At 45.5% G+C, this 22,210-nt stretch overlaps 1 protein-coding gene across 1 annotated transcript in view; it reads left to right on the top strand.

Moving 5' to 3' along the window:
• The window catches only part of LOC128890332 (helix-loop-helix protein 11-like), a 96,061-nt gene extending 76,412 nt beyond the window's left edge, over positions 1-19,649 (top strand). Inside the window, exon 4 of the mRNA XM_054148730.1 lies at positions 18,299-19,649. Within this exon, the coding sequence (XP_054004705.1) occupies positions 18,299-18,334 (36 nt within the window). The 3' untranslated portion in view covers positions 18,335-19,649. The remainder of the gene's footprint in view (positions 1-18,298) is intronic.
• Positions 19,650-22,210: the final 2,561 nt, after the last annotated feature.

Genomic DNA, 22,210 nt, shown 5'->3' with positions numbered 1-22,210 from the left:
GTTAAATTTACAGGAGAGGCGAACGTATTATTTGCTTATCGTTCGCGTCTATCTATCGTCCTTGGGAATATTAATGGTACCTCGCGCGAACTAGGAGACACGTGTCGTTCGACGTTCAAGGACCTCGTGGACGCCATTTTTCACCGATAATTCAGTCTTCGATAATTAAAAATGTCAAGGCGCCAGATTCGACGCGATTGCAATCGCTGATTCACGATACTAATGTTCGACGCAAAAATGCCACCGACTTTTGGCAACCCCAGTCTTTTTTTTTTTTACTCTAACTAAAGTCACCTAAAAATGTTTATCGATTAGTTGAATGTTAGGTATGATATATAAAAGGTTATCATTAAATTACGACGTTGGCGCAACGTCGGAACAAATCAATGTCTGACTGGATATTCGTCCACGAGTCGAGATATCCGAGCGTGGTGGTGGTGCCATAATCGAAGGAAGACGCGAGCCCAGCGGGTCGTTACGTTTAATCCTAAGCGATACGTTTCCGTGGTAATTTAATTTGCTCTTCTCAGGTGGTGTAGCGGGTGCTCGCCTCGGGGAAGTTCTTTTTTCGCGACCAAGCGGCCCAGCGGCGCATCTCTCATCGCAGATTAATCTGTCGCATCTACCGTAATCGATCCGCCGCGAGATATATCCGAGGGGGATGAAAGGGGCGAGCACGATGGAACGCGAAGACTCCGTTAGAATCACGGAGGAGTCGCAACCCTGCTCTTCTTCCTGCTTCTTTGACCTGATTAATTCCCCTCGGTATTTCTCGCTCCTAATCCCTCATTCTTATTTTTCGACAGTGGTGCGTCAGGGGAATAAATCCCAGGGAAAATGAGCCGCTGGGAGATTGTAATCTTATCCCTTGTAATTATCGCTGTACCGAGGTAACGACAGAATAAAGCAGTGACAGAGAAAAGGGCTTTTCGAACAATATAGAAAAAAAACGTAGTTCAGGGTTATCGTGTTCCCGAATTAGTTACGATTTGCTTGAAAATTTAAAAGAATTCTGGAGAGCGTGACAGCAGAGTTATGGTATAAAAATGAATTAAACGAAACAAATTCGAAGGTGAAGAAATGATTTTGAAACTCCTTGGAGGCTTGCCTGTTTAGGCAGCGAAAAACAGCTGCTTCCTTTTAGACACAGATATTCGCATGAATATCAACGAGTATGTCATTGGATCGGTCCCATCGCTAGTCAGGAGCACAGAGAGCAGACTTCGCCTTATGGGGATTGGCGCCGCTTCACGTAGCCGTATGCATTAGCTGCACCCATAATACGCGCCATCGTCTACCGGTCCTGGAATGGTTATTTGGGTTAAACACGTAACAAATTAATAGCCACAACGTCGAACATTTACATGTTGAGTCACGCGCGATCTCGCGCACCGAGGATACCTTATTCCTCGTTTACCTGCGCACCTCCACGGCGAGGTATCGACTCGTAAAATGCATGATGTCGCGTCCTCCGTGCATCAGGTCTTCTCATACGTTCGCGACACTAATCGTTCTTCTATCCAAATTAACGTCAACGTCCTTTACCCTATGATTTGTCTGACTCGTGCTTTTCATGTTTGACTCAAATTCTGTACCACGAGTCCCACACGTTGTTATAGGCTAGAAATTGAAAATGCATTATGTAATATAAATTAACCCTGCAGAATCAGGCCTTGAAATATTTTCCAGAGGATGAACGAACACCCCCAGTATTGTCTCCACATCGACGAATATGAATTCACAATGACTCAGTTTCTCCTGCCGATATTTATCAAATCAGAAAATATCTACCTTCGCTCCAGGAGCGTATCAGCTCGACGAGAGAGCGCTGGAGAAATCTCTGAAGGATCGTAGCCATAACGTCACAGACGAACGATCTGTTTACGAGGGGATCTTAATTCATCGTTTTATTTCCACCCCTCCAGATGATACCGATTCCAGGTACGCGTGATAGGGCCAATCGTTATCGTTCGGTATATCGCCCCGGAGCTTATGCGTCGCCGTCTCGAGTTTCATCGCTCTGGCCAGGGATATCTTATCGATACGAGAGTCAACCAAACGCGACTCAGTACGCGGAACGCGTAGCGCGTTAAATACTCTTGCGTTACTAGTATCGAATTCGTTGTTCACCTCGCCCCTCCGTCCAGAGGTGCACGCACCTGAGTATCAAAGCTCACGATGTTCGATGAATCTAGATCCTTTCCAAGATGAAAATTAAACCCTCGCAACCAAACCAACCCCAAGCGATGGCTTTTATACGTCTCCTGATCATTTTTCAGCCCGATAGAATATTTTCGAAAAGGTAGGAGATCCCTTAGAAATTAATATCGATCCCCAATGGGTCTAGATCCATGGGCCATTGGTTCGACCCATGCAGCGTTTCGCACGCAGAGGTGATATCACGCTCGCAGCGAAACGCGTGCAATATGCGCGACGCCTGAACGAGATTCGCGATAATGCGTGCCAGCTGCGCGTACATACGCGTCGCATTGTTATGTCACCGTGATATCTCAATTGCCCCGGAATGGCCAGCGAATTATTTACATTACGAGTTTACGTACCTGCGAGCCCGACATTGTTCTCGCAGATTGCTTGCACTGCTTCCACCGCGAGCATGTCCGTCTCCCATATTTTCTACTTGTTTACTACCTCTCGTTTATTTACTAATTCCTAGTTCGAGATAAGAATGGAGTGTACGGAGAATAGTTTCGGGGTGAAAAGAAAGTATTTTGGGGGGTGACATTTACGATAGGTGATAGGTATCATCGATGAGTTTCATTTAGAATTTATTCGCGTAAAATTTTCTTGAATTTTTAGGCGCAGAGAAGATTACTGGTCGTTATGAAATTTTTTATGAAGATTCCATACTACATTATTTACACTTTCACGTTTTTCAATGCTCACAGTTTATATTCACATGAATATAAATTGTTCAGAAAATTAAGAGAACTTCTTCCCTTTGCTTGGCGAAAATGATGAAAATCTCGCTCGTTCGGATCGTGTAAGTGAAATTTCCTCCGTGCACTCCGCGGATTAAAGCAATTAGGTTCAATGAAGTTTGTCGTGCACGCGTTACATTCCTATGCAAATAAGATTTCATTTGTCATCGCCATCAGGAGTTGCGTAGTCGTGCGCGCCACGTAAGTCGAAGGTTATTACGCTTCCGATAAATATATCATTATATACCTTTCCAATGATTGACTGCGAGGCTTTTGTAACGCAATATATACGACGGTTACGTAAGTTGCGTTCCCGTACGACTCGCGAGTAAACCAACGGTAATCTCCGTATCGATTACCGAAAGCATTCCGAAGCTAATCACGATCCAAGCGGGAACTTTTCTAGCGTCTAATAACGCGCGGAATTCAGCTGAAAGGAAACGAGCCAGAGTTAATGAAAATGCAAATTTCTCCGAATCGAAGAAATTTCTCAGACCAAAAAAAGATTTGCTCGTTTCGACCAGGACAAACCCTTTATCATTAATTTATCATGATAATCGCGCCCAATTACAAGCTCAGAGAGTATTCTATCCTTAATTATAGTTCTTTCCCAAGCAATTCTAAATCCACCCCCAAAAAACGATTACAAAATAACCCAAGAAACCGATCTAATTTTCTTCCCCCATTCATTTTTCATCTCGCCGCGAATTCCCATCGATTACTCGCTCCCTCCTCTTCCCTCGCTCGCGTGCGATCCGCTTCTACGCAATTCCTCGCGCTGGACCACCTCTGACTCTCTTCCCCGTAATCGTCCTCTTCGTCTTATTACTTTTCCTCTCCTCTTTCTTCCTCGCGTTCTTCTCCTGCTCTTTTTCTTGAGGCCACGTAGCTCGTTGCATTCCAGAGCCGCGAGTGGAAGGACCTCGCCAAGGTAAGCGGGTCCCGTCCATCGTTCTTGAATGCTGCTGTTTCGCGCGCGCGTGTAAAGAGTTACGCGTGATCTCACGATGGCACGCACATCCCTCATTGACGTGCCGGCCCGTCCAATCCGCGATACGATGCACCAATCTCCCGGCGCAACGTGCACCTGCTCTTTAGAGGACCATTCTCCCATTTTCGATGTTATCCTATACAAGGTCCTGTACAAGTTGGTCCTTGTATTTTTTAAATCGATTTTAAAGTCGATTGTACCGATCGATACATCAATATTTCTATGTAACTTTGGTCATCCTATTCAAAAAATCAACAACTTCTCTGCAACTTCATTCAATCATCGACTTACATGCAGTTTGATTTAAGCAAGTCTATCGGAATAAATTAATGGAATAAATTATCTATTCGATAAATCAATTACCTATTAATCCTACATAGTTTGCATCCTACACGAAAGCCACGTAATTTTGTCGACATCAATCATTTCTATAAATCTTCTCTCGATGCTGCTGTTTCGTCCCTTCGCGAAGATCACGAATGGTCTGCCTGTAGCACACACGTTCATCATCGGCGTGCCCGTGATAAATATGATGCACCGAGGATGCACCTGTCGGTGTCGACCACCTCGTCGATTTTCACCAACCCATTACCACGAGGTCCCTCGCCGTGACAGCGTTTCGGTCGTTACAGGTGGTCCTCGTAAATTTCGTTCCTCGCGAAGAACTTACAACCCCTCTCATGTGTCACTAAAAGGCATTATACGTTACGTAGTCAAAATAGATAATTAAAAATAGAATCATTTAGAATCATTTAGTCTGGATATGGCTAGTGGAGGCGTATTTTTGTATCCACAGTTTAGTTTAATTCCGACGGTGTTTTGAATGCGTATCTGCGTCGTACGCGGAAGTTTCGGAGCTCCATAACCCATTTCGGGGGGGGTTCCCCTCCTTTATCGGCCCGCAGGTGTCTCATTAACACTTAGGTTGAAGCGGCTGTTGCGCTAAACGCGAGAGGCACGCCGCGCTAAGTGAAACGTAGAGACGGTAAACGGAACTGTCCTCAATATTCGAGGATGGTGGAAAAATGTTTGCCGAGGGAACGGTAAGAAGGTGCTAAAATTCACGAAGCGTCGACGTTCGCGGCCGTATGGCCTTTGTCGTGGCTATAAATCTCCGAGGAACTTCCGCGATCGGGATATTTTTCCTCGGATCGCGAATTCTTGGAAGCGATTTATACACAAAAATCTTCTCTTTCCACGAAATTATTTTAAAAGAATCGCGGTGAGTTTGTTTGAACCTCGCTGTTACTCGAGTTATATAATTACCTCGTGACGTTGATGCTTGAATTATATACCAAGAGAAATACTTACGTCTCTCTAGCCCCTCGTTGGGCTACTGAGTAATTAAGCAATTATTCGACAAACCGTATGTTTAGTGCAATTGCAGTTAAACTTTCAGGTCGTGCGTTAATATCCGTAAGTTATGAATATTAATCATGGCTGAAATATAAAAATAAACAAATGTGGATTTAATTAATCGCAAGAAATATGGTTGTTCCACAAAAATATTAAAATTGCACAAGTACTGGGGAAACATAGAGTACCATATACAAGATTTCAAAAACTGCATGGTGCTTACAGCACCAATAAGACCGCCCGGGGCCGAACCAAGTTTTTTCCTTGAAAATTAGCAAACTTTGAAGCGTTACAGCTTGAAAACTAATAAAAATCGGGTAAATACATTAAAGCTTAACGAATTCGTCTTGAAATGTACTATCGCATGGTATAACAAAAAATATATAGTTCCATTCGAAAAACGAAACTTGACCATCATATCTCGTTAAATAACAAACTAAACGAAAATTCCTTCTCGCTGAAACATGAGCCCCATTTTACCATGCAATTTCCATATTTGAAATTTTGCATTCGGCCGATAGTTTTGGAGTTAAAGCTCCGTATTACTTAGGCTGTGGACACTTTGTATATCTCTCAGATACCCACCCCCTGCTTCCAGCCCATTCACATTTCTTTTGCCCGTAGTTTCGCCCGAGTAACCCCGAACACCGGTGTAATATGATCCGAACCGATTGATACGCTTCTGTCGAATGTTTTCTTTTTCTCGGACCTCTTTCTCCTCTCGCTATCTGTCCTTTTCTACGTTTGACGCTCGACACCTGGCAAGTGTAAACACATAAAAACCTCGAGTGCAATGTTTTGGGTCTCCGATTTTGCATGGCTCCTTCAGTCGATGCAACATTCTTCTAATGTTTTGCCAACAAACTTCGAGTCTAGAGAAGGACAGCGAATGAAGAAGAGGACGGAACGACACGCGAAAATGGCGATCAACGCCGGGATTATTTCGATGAGACATGTAGTACATATGATGCGACTTACGTCGTGTTTGGTCTCATTTTAATCAGGAAAATGTCAGGAATGTGATGGTAACAGTTTTACAACAAAAACGGTAATTTTAAAAAAAAGTTTGATCGTTGCATTAGCATTGTCTCATTGAGATATCCGTTCCCGGATCATGTTACTGTCCATTTATCGTAGAGAAACTTGTGCATTTAAGGAGACTGTTGAATCGTATACGTATTATCGGTAGTTTCACCTGGATGAAAGACCTCCATTCGAGTTTGCCAACAAAGATTGATTTATGCCCGACTTTGGGTCCCTCAGTGGGAAGGGACGCGACGTTTCGGGAAACGACGCTCCCGGAATTGCTGATAAAGGCGCATTAGTTTCTTGGATCATATCGATGATGGATGATCGAAAGTCGTCGACTTCTTGAACTTTCACGCCCACGTTGTTTCCATTTCTCGACTTCCGTTCCATTGGCTTTCATCCGCGCATCGAGCGTATTATTCGCGGCACTTTCGCGTAGGATCGACGTTGATGCTTTTCAATAATGGTTACGGCCGTTCCTTAGTTCCAACAGAGGGCAACCCAAATAGTTCCTTGGCGTAGATAAACGTAACGCTGCGTGATAAATTTCAGTCTCTCGGGATTATTATTCGAACCACTCTTATAATTATTGGCAGACACGGAAAAGGCGTGTTCTGTTAAAAAATAGCGAAGAACATTTGTTCCGTATCTACCCTCCCAGAAACATTTGCAACTCTGATAAGAAATATTCTATTTTATTCTCTCGAACTCGTAATAATTGATTTTCAATGGCATATCCTAGTTAGGAGCAGAAATTTTCAGGGATCCTGAGGCGAAGGTATCAGGAAACGAGAAAAAATACAAGGTTTCCGTAACATTCCTTTTGTCCTGTAGCGTCGAAGGTAGTTTTCCCAGAGGAAAACTTTCTGTCCCGGTGGTAATACCACTTTTCTCGCCCTTCGAGCGTTGCCAGCGCGTAGAATTTCCACCTTAAGGCTCGATCGAGTGTAAATAAAGCGCAGATACGGTGTGCAGAAGTATATGTGAGGGCACAGGACGGTGGAACGAGCGAACGAGCTCGATTCTTAGCGCTCGCGTGAGCATGACCCGCGCAACACTCGCTCGGAATTCCACGGCAAGTTCTTTCTTTCTTTCCACAGACACGTAAGCCTGTCGCTGAGAAGAAGATTTTTCGCGATTTTATAATGCGAATGCGATGTTACTATACGCATGTGACTGTGATTTCGCAGAGCGTGTTCGCGATACTTCGTCCTTTTTATCACAATCTACGTGTACAACCAGCTAAATCTAACCGTGCTCCGTTTTCTACCCTAGAATTATTTTTAATTTTGCAAGGGTTAACGTGTTTCTTCACGGGACTCCGACAACAAAAAAATGTTCGCATCGTATCTCCCTCTGCGCTAAACACGCGAATTCGATCGTTACACAATTTGCTAAATAGAAGCGTAACAAATGGCACGAATACGAAACGTAGCAAGATCGATGTTACGTAAGAGCATATTTCGTTAGCGGTGTTTATTTCGATTGGAATTGTACAATCATGAATGAATGCACCGACACGGGGATAGGAGCGCAAAAACAGATCACGCGAGAACGGATTGCAATCCATTGCGTTACTTATGGCGCCAGTAAATTATGGGCCTGGGAGAGAGCATTTCGCGCCGCGCCACACCTCGCGTCGTTGCTCTTTTTCTCTTAAATAAATATCACGGCAACCATACGCGGACCGTTCAAACGGCAAATTGACAAGGAGGTATTCTTTCTCGTTGCCCGATCGAATCGAATAAAACGAAATGGAATAAACAAGCTCGGGGGCTCGTGCGCGCGTTGCAATTAACAAAATTGAATGTTACGCCGTAACGAATGCTTGGGATACGATTTCAAAACGTTTCGAGGTACGAGTTGCCGTGATTCGCGTGACGATGAAACGGAAATGACGCTTTTTCCAATGACACTTTCAAGATCAAAGATTCATCGTTAGTGGACAGGCTAATATCGATGTGTGAGCTTGATAAATACCTGCGATGCGAAATTTCTTTGGCAATTAGCCGTGGGATAGGGTTTCGAGGCTTGAGGCAAATAGAAATCATCGAGTTAGTGTAATTTTTTAATTAAGGTAGTTGTTCCGTGAATTTATTAAGTGGAAGATTTTAATATTATAAAATTTTACGTGGTTGTTCTTTGATTAAATATAAATTATTTTATGAAAAGCATTTTCTAAATAGTTCTAAATTTCTCGTTTTGGATAGTTTTCCGAATAAATGCATCCAGTGATCGTCGATTCGTCGATCTCGATTCGCGGCGGGCAGATCGCCGTGGCATTAATCATACGTCCAATGCGATTCCGCCGTCTTGTTGGGATCTACGAGGCGGTTATGCATCGCGGAAAGAGAAAGAAGGGAACGGGATAGCCGCATCGTAGTTTCGCGCGAGAAGTATTTATGAGCCGGTAATAATACTCGATCTGCAACGACGAGCAACGACCAGACGGCTGGAGACCTGCTTGTCCCTCTTCTGGAACAATGTTGGGCGTGGTTCGACTGCTCGTCCGACTCCACTTGCCCGTGGAAAAAGCCTGGCAACAACGATGTTGCTGAACTTCCACGGTGTCAGGTTAAAACGTATCAAATTTTCTCGCTCTTAACACTTTGGAGCAGAGAAAAATGTCTGAGTAGTCGGGGCTTTCAGGCTTGAACAGCGCAAATTTTATTTATTTTCTTGCATCTTCTATTCACACAATTTCATAGAAATTTTTCAGAGGCAGCACCCAAATAATCTCCAAGCGGAATAATTAAACCTTCTAATCAGAGAGGAATTTTATGTTGGAGGAAGCATCTGGAACATGTTACTTGAACAGTCGTAGATTTAAACTTAAATCTAAGCTTTTCGAGTTTTTACCTCAGTTCCAAGAAAAAATTCCCTCGCGTAGCGAGCATCGTTCAGAAGCATTCTTTATGGCACGTAATGTCCACGGTGATTCGGTACTTGGCATACGGTGGAAAAGTATAGTCAACATTATTCACGGGAAACACGTTCTCCGGGCGAATTTGATTTCCTGGACTTCCGGCACTTTATTGTCGCCCCGGTCGCGTTACTCTTGTACGTGGTCGTAATGGAAACTGCCCAGGGCGCCCACATTGGATAATGGCCAGGGAATCGGGTTAAAGACAAAGTTACGAGCCCCTCCAAGCATTATTTTCCATGCCGCGAAACCGTGGATTGCCGACCCATCGATGGTCTTCCTGTAGGCTATGCCTGATGGACTTTTTCCAATTCTTCTGTTCTGTCTCGTCGAATTTATGGAAAATTTCGATTCAATTATACACGTCGAAGGGCTTGAGACATTTCCGATTATCAGTTTTTGTATCTTAATATTTTTAATAAAATACGCGTACGTTTTGTCCACGTGGAAATCTGGAGACGGTTCGAGCGATACCGCGAATCCCAGCGACTTCCTCCGTCATGGCGGTAGCAGTTCCTGGCGAATGTAATTGAAACAATTAGACCGGCACTTCGTTTTGCCGGCCGTGTAATTTTCGTTCCGCCGACACAGCCCCGTGTTCAGGACCAATGGCGCGTGTCTGACCTCAAAACGGAACAGACAATGCATAAATAAAATCGACGCTGCGTCTGAGAGGCGTGACAACGTTCGTTGAGTCGATTATGTCGGAGATATCGATAGAGACATTCAACGTCAGTGGAAATTCCACAATTTCCGGAGTCCTGACACGTTTAAAACGCTTCTATAGATCAAGAATCCCTCGATGTCGAAGAAATTCAAGTATAAAATTTGTATTAATTTATTATTAACTTCATGGAGCTCTGCTTACGCAATTATCAAGGGACTTGGGAAGAAATCCGTAGTCAGGTGCCGATAGACGAGGCTTTCGATGTATACACGTCTCAGTCGCCCGAGTTCGCTCGTATCTATCCTGGCAGAATGAGGAATGGAAGATCCTGTCCAACGCCGTGGCCTGGAAAGTGGCTGGCGAGCCGCGAAAGAAACGAGAGCGACGGTATGCTAAGGCGCAGATTCATCGGTAGATCGTTGGCTATGAATAGGAGATAAATAGACAAAGCGGGGAGAGAAAGGGAGGAAGAAAGAAGGAAAGACAGGTAGGAACGCCACGAGGTGTTGCAAACAGAATAGTCAAGGTTCACGGGAGAGGTATGCGGATCTGAAAAGTCGATAGAACCGAACGAACCAAGCGAGCTTTCGCGAGCCTAATGTGTACGGGGATCGCTGTTCTTGAACCTTCGTATCGCGACAGACAGAGTGAACGAATTGTTTACCTCGTTCATTATTGCTCGTTCGATCGAAATAGAAATATTTGTTTAGTAGTAACTTGGTGGTAACTTAATCTCAAAGTTTGCAGGTATCAGACTTGAGTAGTTGTGGGAATTTGAAAGTTCTTTATCTTGTTGACTGCTAGGGTTTCGTGAGGGCTAGGAAATTCGTGAACATTTCTACGAGGTTAAACTACTACTCTAAACATGAAAAGTGCCACGATCGGACAAGAAGAGTCCAACCACCTGCTCATCCACAGTGAACGTTTAGACCGTGTCCTGACATGCTTCCGAGGAGTTCGAGACGCATACGATCCTAAAATTGATTTCCGCGCATGCTTCCTGGGAAAGCAGCGCTGGTTCACCTTGTGTGGAATAATGATTGGTTACGATCGCCGCAAACGTACTTGACAAGAATGCAGTTTCACTAGCGGCGGGCGCCGTTTTTCCGCTGCCATCGACCGCGACCAACGCCGGCTCAAGATGTCGGCGAAAGGATTTCTATTTCCATGGAATTACGTCGTACACCTTCCAGCGAGATCTATTGCGCCGTCTGCTCTCCACCGACAGCCAGTTTCGCATCAGGAATATCGTTGCTTCGTCGCCTTCGGAGGTATTGCGACGTCCTGTCCTCGTGCTCGAGTAAACCGAAGATAAATCGCTCGCTGCGCGTACGCGGGTGTCCTTTCGGTTTGGATCGTCGTTGATGGATCTACGTGGATAAAATTTTGAAGATGATACGTGTTGGTCGACAGGATTTTTGGAACTTTGGAAATTAATTGATTGGGCAAGGGTTGGAGGAAATGAAGTCGCCGATATGTTGAGATTAAGCGTTTAGAGTTATCGTTCTTTAATCGTAAGAAGAGTCGAGTTAGAAATTTTATAGGCCACATTAAAAACAATTGGAACAATGATCAATGAGATGCAGTCGTTGATGGAATTATTAGAGATCCGTGGAAAGACGAAACAGAATTTCAAAATTTATTCAAGCATATTACTCAGTTGACTGAGTCACTTTATGCGAGTCTTTAAAGAGATGCCTATATATTTCATTAACATTCAAGGGAATATGTTTTCGAACAATTTGCCATTAAATTTGCATTTGAAAGCGAAGATCAAACGCATCGTCCTTGGCGTTTCTTGTCGTTGCGTACAAGAAGGCGAACTAGTTCGGTTTTTGTTTTTCATAAGCGTCCTCGCGAGGATTTCGTCCTTTCCAAGCATTGCGAAGACCAAGGCTGCGATATCGCGATCGTTTTGTATTCTTTATGCGGATATTGTTGCGGTACGCTCGAACCGTCTCGGTTGAAATACCGCTTTAAATAACAAGAAATATTCTCCTTTTTCTACCCAGGAAAATAGTTCCCGGACTAACGCGCTTTTTGTGTATGCTTAAAATCTCCTTAAAAGATGATTAGAATCTCGTTTGGAATAAGTCAATTACCCGTTTGATAATGTACGTTTTCGCGTGGTTCTCAAGCAAACAGATTCCCCGTTAACAAAACGTTTAAAACAATTTCACCGCGAGCATACCTCGAGTCATGAGAAAACGGCATTTCTCACGGTAATCAGACATGTTTGATTCCGGCGCAAGTTGGCCCGACCGCTGGATTGGCAGCGTGTAATTTCTGGGCTAATCGTACGCAACAGTCGAAGCAACGAATCTCCAGATGTCTGCGATCGTCTGCGTTCCCTCGTACCGATGCATTTCTTACACGAGACAACGAAGACGACCTTTCACTAGCCGCTGACGAATCTGTTCAGGCGGTCGTCAAAACCGCGAGCTTAGCCCCGCGGGGAGCCTTCCGTATTCCTATCGAGTCAAGTTCGTGATTAGATTCGTTGGATATCGTGACCTCGATGCATTTGTAGATTCCAGCGTACATGCAGGTTGACATTGATTAACGGCCATCATCGTTTCATACCTTTTCCTTCTGCCCCACCGCGTCCACTGTAATGCATCGCGCCATTTTTCTTTGCTCGAAAACTGGTATATGGCCTCGAGTTTGTCAAGGTCGATTTATTTATACTCGTGACGATATCAATTCTTCGAAACGTGTTTCCGAAAAAAGAAAAATGTCTCGGCTTCGAATTGAAACGTTACAGTCTCCTAATGACATCTGGAGAATGTTTAAACGCACGACACTTGCATGTACATCTTCAATTCTTTCTATTTCTCGATTATCTCTTAGGACAGTTATCAAATTTTTCAGTGAAGAAGGAATCTCCGAAATTTAAATAGTATCGAGAATTTTTGCAAACACACGTGAACGTTTCAAAACAAGAACCCCTTGGTACGATTTGGCAACAAACTAACAGTCGAAAGGCTACATCGCACAATGTTTTACAGAGAGTGCAAACGATTGTTTGGACAGCATGATTCGGCGCGGGCGTACAAGAGGTATTTTCTCAACGAAGCATCTTATTGAAGCTGCGGCCGTAAAACCTGCCAGGGAATAGAATGAAGGGAAGCGCAAACACGATAATGAATTCACTGAAAGCCTCCCGGAATAACAAGTGCGAAATCAGTGGAAATTAGCCAAACCTGACGAGAAAATAATACGAACTGCACGGAGAATGGCGCGAGGGTGGTATAAATATAAAAACTAGTCAGAGAAAATAAACTAAGGGGTGCAAAACACAACCCCTTTCTCTACACGAGCAACATTATAGTTTCTTTCGTGAGTTACTTCTCGATAAAAGGAAAGAAACTTTTCAGACAAACTAACGATTCCAGCGAAAGCAGTTAGCATCCCTTTTTTACCTCGCTATCTCCCCCTATTATGCCATCCCCTGTACCAGTCCGCGCATTCGCGTGGCAGGAACGATTCATGAATTTGCTCATCCGCGGCTGGTCCGCCGCGTTCTTTCACGTTCGACGATCTATGAATAGATCATACCATCGTTGGCTGGCTTCTTCTCCTCGTTCTCCAACCTGTTGTCTCGGTTGATACACCGGAGAGACTCGGTCGCGCACACCCCCGCGGAGTTCTCGTTTCCTACTGTTTCCCGCTTCACAAACGTCTCCGTAATCTTCCTTGGTATCGACAAGAAAACGATAGCACTCGTTCGGTCGTAGGGGGGACGTTATAACGCGACATGGTCGCTGATCGATCCCGTCGCATTGCCCGACGAAGCGTAAACCCCTGAACGGCCATTACCGGGAAAGGCTGAAAAGCCTCGCCAGAGTCGACTACTTACTCGACCGAACGACAACAGAGGAAAGTCCGTACACGGTCCCCGGCCATTATCTGCACGCTCGATTTTCCTACCCCCGTGCTTTGCATGCACCGAGTGCCACCACCGCTTGGTCACTGGAGTAAGCCGAAAGGTCGTTGACTTTTGACACGCTGACAAAGGGCTGTCAGCCGCCCAGGTTCCGTAGGAAACTCTGCAAGGAAAATGGAACCTTGAGAAAGAAGAAATAATTTAAAAAAAAGGAACACAAGAACGAAGTGCAATTGAGAAAGCTGAGGAATGGAAGAAAATTGGGACAGAAGATGGATAGATAAATTCACACGTGTTATAAAAGCATTTGCTTAGATTACTTCATGCTGGAAGTACCATCCACCATCTTTCCACTCGGTCGTCTCCGTGTCTCAAAGGACTCTGGATCACGTGCGTGGACAGGACGAGAGGCACTCGCTGGCAAACAGGATTGTGTACCTAGCGGGTTTCTAGCACGGTCGTTCTAATTGCAGGTAAAATCAGGAAGCGGAAGGTTAGTGGTACGGCGATGAATCATTCGATCGATCGTCGATAATGAGTTTCGTCATGGGTGTACGTGCCACCCACGTGGCACGAACGCGAAACACGTGAAAGAGAGGCGTCCAGTGTCTGGTGGTACCAGGCGAGTCGCATACTGCGTCTCATTCCTCTTTGGTCGTTCAATCGGATGCGTCACAGGAAGCCTGACTGACTGGTCGACCGGCTGATGCTCCTAACCTATCGTACGGTCAATTCGTTTTATTCCACTCATTTATCGCGTTAGCCAATTGGCGTACTTGCGGCTCCGTCTGCGGCGAAGGGGATCCGCCGAGTGTTCTCGGGCTTCTTTCGCTAACTCGTTGTGGATCGACGAGGGGAAACCGCGTTGTCATTGGGTGAGAAGCTGGTCGAAATTTTAGGGAGCGTTTCGGAGACGAGGAAAGAGTGTAACTTTGGTTTGTTTCTAAATGTGGTCCTAGGACGTGTTAGGATCAGGCGTAAACTGTAAAGCTACAGGTGTGATCAAAATTCAAAAGTATGTACTGTTTGTTTGATTGGTGGAGAATGTGGTACTGGTGGTCATTCAATAATTGTAACGAAAGTATAACATTACTTGAAACAATTTTAACTGAAAAATATTGAAAGTATGCTTTACAGTATCCCTGAAAAGTTCTTGCTCTCTCCTCCTCCAATTTTTGCAATCTTTCGAGTATTTTTCTGTTTGCCAACTGTGTCCCAGTCTGCGACCGCGGTAGGTGACACGTAGGCGGACTTTTATCGCGGCAGAGATTGGAATTTCGCGTCGTTGCACGGCGTCGGTACGTGAAAGTAGCCGCGTGTACCGGATAGACGCACGCGACCGCTCGTAGGCAGTCAATCCGGTCGCGAGGAGATACGCCCAGGCGGAAGGCCGCCAGGAATTCATAGACAATGAGTTTCTCTCTCTCTCTCTCTCTCTCTCTCTCTCTCTCTCTCTCCACCCCCGCCTCCTCGTCGTCCTCCACTTCCCGCCGTCTGCTCGTCATTCTCTCTCTTCGTCGTCCGCTGCACTTCCGGGTTAAACCAGACGCCCGCTACGCCGACCGTTTCCTGTCTGCGACTAAAATGGCGGGAAAACGGCGGCTGCCAGAGATGATGCATCGCGATACCTATCTGCCGAGGTCAGGGTGCTCCTTAACTCTTCGAGGCGCGCGGTATTGAAGGCTAATAAAACTCAGGCTGCAGCAATTCGAATCCTCTTGGAAGCATTTTCCAAAAAGATGGACTCGTACCACTTTCCAATGGAGCAAGCGTCGCACGAGGCTACCGTAATGAACGTACAACGGTTCTCGAGACAAATTATTCAAGCACAGAATTAAACCAGACTTCGCTACGGAATTCGTGATAATTATATCGAACTCTGACGTCGATGCGTGCGATAGAGACGTTCGTCTTTCGTTCCTCCAGGATCGGTGGTAGGCAACGCGGTGATAGTAAACGATATAGAATTTTCAAGCTGTATCTTCAAGTTAGCAGATCGTTTTATTAAAACCAGATAAATACGAATAAAAATGTCATCGGAATGCAAACCCGGAAATCAGCTGGATTTCAGTAAAATGCGATTTCCTGGTCTGTTTCTGCTGGTGACTTACTTTCGTTGCGTGACGTTTCACAGGAAATTGGTCTTCCCAGTCTCGCGATTTAAATCCCCTTTTCCTTGTTGGGACATTTAAAAGGCCTTGCGTATTCGTACGTAATAAACGGCTCCTTTGGTATGCGAATGCGAATAAAACGTTAACCTGTGGTAGCATCCTACTACGGGACACTTTATTTAAAATTTCATTAAAAATGATCGTAAGTAATCTTTCAGATAGTAAAATACAGAAAGAGTTTTGTATAATAATAACTTATTATGAAGTTACCTAGAAATATAAATTGAAAAATCTATATTTCGAACATCGATAACTGTTAATGAGTGCGATACGTGGTCAGTGTAATTTTCCACGTGAAAGTTGGGGAAAAATGGAGCTGTACGGGGGAGCAGCGTGCACATAACCGGCCGCATGCGGCGACCACGTTTTCGTCCGTGCAAACAGAATGAGGAAGACCCGGCGCAGATCCGGGAAGACGAGAAGCCGGTGGGGTCCACAAAGCTGGCCGCACGGTTTGCACTGCGCGGAAGCAGCAGCTGACGCGTCGCCGTGACGTCACGGTTTGCGTGGGTCGGCATCCCGACGGCGGACGTCGCTCGATATTCCACTCGCCCGAGCGACGCTCCTTTCTACTACGGTTCCTTTCCTCTCCCACCTCCCCTCACCTCCCTCGTGCTCTTACGCTACTCTCATTTTTCCTTTCACCCCTCCCTTCGCTATTTTTTCTCTCCCGCCTTTTCCACTCTTCTTTTTTCTTCTCCCTTTGTCTCTTACACGCAGTTTCGTCATACTGTCTTTTCCTCTTTTTTTACTCCCTTCGTTGTTTCATTTATTATTTCGTTTATCGTTCTTCGTAATCCCCTCTTCCTTTTTCGTTATATCGAGCCACTACCCGTCCACCCCCTCCGCTACGTTCCACCCCCACCGAGGTGGCTCTTCGATTTGATTTTTTCCACATCCTTCCGTTCATATTCTTCTCTCCCCTGGGTGGCATCGACGGAGGAGCAGTGCTATCGGTCAGATTTTTTTACGAGCGAGGTTTTGGAGGATTCCGAGTCCAGGAGTACGAGGACTCCTCGATGACCTCTGTTTTATCTGAAATCTTAAGAGTGATTGAATGAGATGTCGACACAGGGAAGTGCTATATTTCATGTCGAAAGTATTTTATCAGAAAATCGCGTGGGTGATTCTTAAATACCGGCCACCCCTAAATTTTTTGGAAAATTTTCACCCCAGAGGGTGTCATATCGAGTCCAGGTTTAAAAACGCTGCATCAGCCGAACCTCGCCTCTTTCACACACGCACGTGTCAGCATAAATTCAACCTACCCCTACACAATTGCGCTGCGATAAAAGAAATTTCCTCCGCGAGACTTAAAATCCTTGATTACGCATTCCAACTGTGAAAAGCGAGAAAATTTTATACGTTCCGGCCGGGAAAGTTCCGTGCAAGAACGTTTCCAGTTTTTCCCTGCACTCTTTCCGGGTGTATCTGCTGGCTTCTCTCCGGATCCCACTCCCGCTGGTCATCCCTCTCTCCCGATCGCGCTGCATCCTCTCCTTTCTGCGGTGCAGTACCCCGAGCAGGGCGTGACGTCACGCCAGTTGCCCTCGCCCAACCCGTGTCGGTTGCACCAGAGCTGAAACTCACCCTGGGAAGCACCAAAACCAAATAACCCCCTTCTCGTGGCACCTCTATCTATTACAGGGCTCGAATCAAACTAGCCTCCAGCAAGTTCGTTGCCTCCGTTCGATCAACCCTCTAACTTCACCCACGACAAGGCGGTTTTCATGCGTGTTAAACCATTGTTCTCTGTCGATTATCTCAGAAACGCGATCCTCTTCTCCCGGACACTAAAAAGTTTCTTAAGGGATGCTCCAGGACTTTGGTTTTCAATCAAACACAGGTGGGGTGGAATTTTTCTATTGTAAAACGTCGATGGAGTGATTCTGAAGACGAGGGTTCAGCTCTGCTCTGTTCCATCAATTTAATCTTACCCTTCAAAATTGAAGTTTTTAATGAAACGTAACAAAAGCATAAATTTCCGTGTAGGTGTGGACTCACCACGCTAATAAGCATCCTTCCCTTCAAAGTTAGCAATGAAAGATTCCCCTATCGATTGGTGAGCGTACTACTACTCCAAAAATAAGTTCGCGTAATTATTCAGACGACCTGGCAGAATTATTTCAACATCGTCCAGAATAGAAAACCTATACTCACGGGAAGATTCTGACACGAAGGCTCGAACCCTTAAGGTTAGCCCCATTTATAGAATGCACTCTTCGGAGTACGCCAATAGGAGAGTCATATCCATAGTTAAATTACCACGCCACTCTGAAATTTCACTGCCCGTCGTAAACCCATATAGCTAACCTATATTTTCTTCTCTGTTGCAGGTACGTAGGATTCCTCTCGAAACCACGAGTAGCTAAACGCTTGGAGGCTGCACGGACAACGTTTCAAAATTGGTAACATATTTCTCGAGAACCAGAGACGGGCAAAATTTGTATGTAAATTATTCTGTCCATAGACTAACCTTCTCGACTCAGAAACTCTCAAGTCAAGAATATTCAATGATATTCTCAGTTCTTTTCTTCTCTTTTCTTTTTTTTTTCTTTTTTTTTTTTGTAATTTACACTCGAAAGTAAAAGAGTCGAATTTGACTAATGCATTTATATTCCTCCCTCGTTGAACGAATGCAATCATTTAAATTATAAAGTATGCAACGAGAAATAAAAATTCAGAGCTGTCCAGTCGAGTAAGCGTATCGAATAAATCGCTGTACGACGGTTCTGGTCGCGGTCCATTATTCCAATGAAATTTTGCCCATCTCTGCGCCCGTTGAACCCGTTCTGGAATCGTTGAAACGAAATGATCCAAGTTCGTCGCGCAAAGTTCCGCCTTTGTCGGGGAACGGTTTGTTCCTGAGCCTTTCAGGAGTGGCCCATTTACGGGTCGGCACAGTTTCGAGAATCGACGAATCGAAGGCACACCCTTATCGAGACGAGGATGGAGCTGGGGAACGACTGAACGCGAGCGTGTACGTAAACGTGAAACCGGATCGGGTCGTCGGGACGAACAGTTTATGGGGGATGACTGCGATTAGCGTCGCGAGAGCTGCCTCTCTTCTTTCTTTTCTTTCGTTTGCTCAGGCGTCGCGATCTCGTCGTGCCGACACGCTTAGGCGATCTGTCGAGACGAACATTTTTGCGCTTTTTTCCTCTTCGTTACGGCCTCCCCCGCTCGTCGAGTAACGACTAATGACGCGACGTTGGAGAAATTTTAACACGGAGCGAAGGAAACACTTAATCCTCCGTCTCGTTATACATACTTATGTAGGGCCGTATAAACGAACGCTATTAGATCAAATGCGCGGCACAATTAGTACTACGTCGAGGTGCTTCAGGATTTTTTCATTTCGACCCTTTTAATTTCATTTTAATCTTCTATCTCTCTCAAACAAAATCCTGCCCCTTTCTCATTAAAAAAGGAGAATTCAAGCGAGACAACCCATTTTCGCATCCCCAGCGCCGTAAGACGGCCACCATTTTGGAAAACGTCGCCTCGAGGGTTGAACCACCTTCCATACACTATGTAGCATAAACAAACGAGCGTAGTTTACAGATCGATACGAAAACACGTAGTAGGCCACCAACCACCTTATCGCAAGCGTCCTGCCCGCGTGCAAATGCGAACAATGTTGAGAGCCCGGACGTGGTTGTTTTTCTCGTTGCTAACATTTGACGTAGCAGGGTTCAAAGACCCCGGGACACGGTCGCGAGTAGCAAAAGGATACCATCGTCGATCGTGGCGCGCGATTGGTCACGGTGGGGAGGAAAGAATAGCGGTGGAAGAAATTAAAAAGGAACACCGCGTCGCGATTGGTCGAACGGCGTCGCAGGAAATTTCAAAGTTGCTACTCGTAATCGGGGAGTGGCGGGCGATAAGCGCGACGGGTCGGAGCGTTCGGACGGATTCGGTGGAGCTCGGCTCGGTTCGATTCGGTTCATTTCAGTCAGCTGGCTGACTGACAGGGCGTTGCCCCGCGCGCGATGCACCATTCATTACGGAGCGCTGCAACCGGAGAGCCGACCTGCGCGTTCCCCTCCCTGTACTTCTCCTCCGTCTCGCGCACTCTCTCCCCCCACCCTTCAATTCCGCTGCAACTGTGGCCTGCGAGAGACCACCTACTACCACTCCGTACTACTACTATTCGTACTACTACCGCGCGTACGACGCTCTGCTACTACTACTATCGCTACTACTACTATCGCTACTACTACTACGGCGATACTTTTATCACTGCGCGGCCCACCACCGCCGCGCGCCGCACCGAATCGAGGCCGTGCCTAATATCTGCCCCGGAGGATACTGTCGCTGGGTTTTAATGGTTCCGTTACAATTACAACCTTAACTTCGCCAGCAGCGAGAAAGAAAAATGGGAACATCCCCCACCCTCCCAGCTCCCTTCACTACGCCCGCCAACCCCGTTCCAGCGTCGATCCGCCATCTTCCACCCTCATTATCGACGAAGGGCCTCTGTCTACGTCGCGATGAATGACGCTTTTTCAGATTCAGCCACGGTATTGACAGATCTTCTGGATCGCCCGCCGGGGGGAAGGGCGCGGACGGCAGGGGAGAGGCATGCATCTGGCCGAGTGCATCGTGGGGAAGCTTTTCAATGAGCGCCTCGGTTCCGTACGCTTCGCGGCTATAGAGCGTCGCGGAGCGCGGATCGTTTCCTCCGCGTCCGTGTGTTCGGCTAATGAGAAAGTCTCGTGAGCTCCAATTGCATCGATTAAAACGGATTGGACGGAAACGCGCGGAATCGCAAGGTCGTGGACGACGATGGAGCCATCAATGTACCCTGGGAACCTTCGTTATGCGAACCTATTCGGGGGTATTAACCCTCCGAGTCCCATAGGCGCGTTTACGTGGCCGGAAGAAGCTATCGATATGAACTATGAACGCGTACATACCAATATATATTAATCTTTTTTGAGCTTTAGGGTGAACCGATAGTTCTTTTCCATTTTTCATTTTTATTACGCACTCAAGTGTAACGATTACCTAGCATCGTTTCATTTTCTTCTTTTTCCTATCGAAGAAACAACCGAGACCAAGGTCGATCCAAGCAGCGACCCTGAAGAGCACGCTCGAATAAATGCTCGATCGATGCTTACCCAGATGACCGTAATTATATTAAATTAGTAAATTGCGTAGAACAATCGACGCTACGTGTCCGTCGTTGATTAGCCACTATTTTCTCTCTCTTTTTTTTTTTTTTTTCTTCGAGCTCTGGCTTCATTTTCTCGTTTTATAGGACAACGATTTTCACACGACAGGGAACAATCGAAGATAGTTATATAATAATTGATACAGTCTACGCTGTTTGTCTAGATTGAAGGTTGCGTAGTCTACTTGATCGTGTAATTCGCTAAATTGTCATCGTCCGTGCAATTATGGCTGGCAGTTTTCTAAAACACTTAGGAATAATCGTCGAGTCTATTATTAGATCTTAATAACTTTAATTTTCGAGTATACAGAAGTATTAGTTTTGTTAACTTTCATACAATTCCATCCCTGCTATCTGGACACAATTGAATACACTGGGTCAACAGATAATCCTGGATCGGTATTTTCGTCCCATATTCGGACACCAGACTTAGAGATCGATAAGTCCAGTCTCTCTGTATCGAACGTTGGCGGGAAAACAAAGCTGAACGCGATACGTCCTATTAATTGCTGGGGCTTTTCTTCTCCAGCAAACAAAGAACACGTTTTATGCAACTGTCCGTCGCGCGTAATTGCGTGAACGACTGAGATCGATCGAGAACGAAGAAAACCACGGGAGGGTTTTCTATAATTCATCTGTAATTATGGCCGGCCCGATGGCGTTGCTCGCGATCAAATCTCACGCTTTGCCAGTGGGTCAGAGACACAATGGATGTTGCGCTAATGATCGGCAATCATCGTGATTGCTATTACCAGAGATAGCCAGCGATTCGTTCGAATAGTAATTGATAACGAAAGAAACCGACAAGAGAGAGCAATTATTTATTATTATGAATTCGATAAAAAAAAAAAACATTGTCAATCCTTGCACGCAGATGTCCTCGATTTAATTTCCATAAGTTTTCGATAGTTTTGGGGTTTGTAACCTCGTGGAAGGAAGTCCGAACGAAAGGGGAATTGCTCGAATGCACGTGAAACGAAGTCGAGCTAGCCTGACGCTTAATAGAAACGTAAGAAGCCTTTAATCTGGCGAATCACAGGGTAATTTTGATACTCTGCTGTGAAATTTCCGG

This window comes from Hylaeus anthracinus, unplaced genomic scaffold, assembly GCF_026225885.1.
Source record: "Hylaeus anthracinus isolate JK02 unplaced genomic scaffold, UHH_iyHylAnth1.0_haploid 12000, whole genome shotgun sequence".
In the NCBI taxonomy this organism is placed as follows: Eukaryota; Metazoa; Arthropoda; class Insecta; order Hymenoptera; family Colletidae; genus Hylaeus; species Hylaeus anthracinus.
This window is presented reverse-complemented; position numbering and strand designations above follow the sequence as displayed.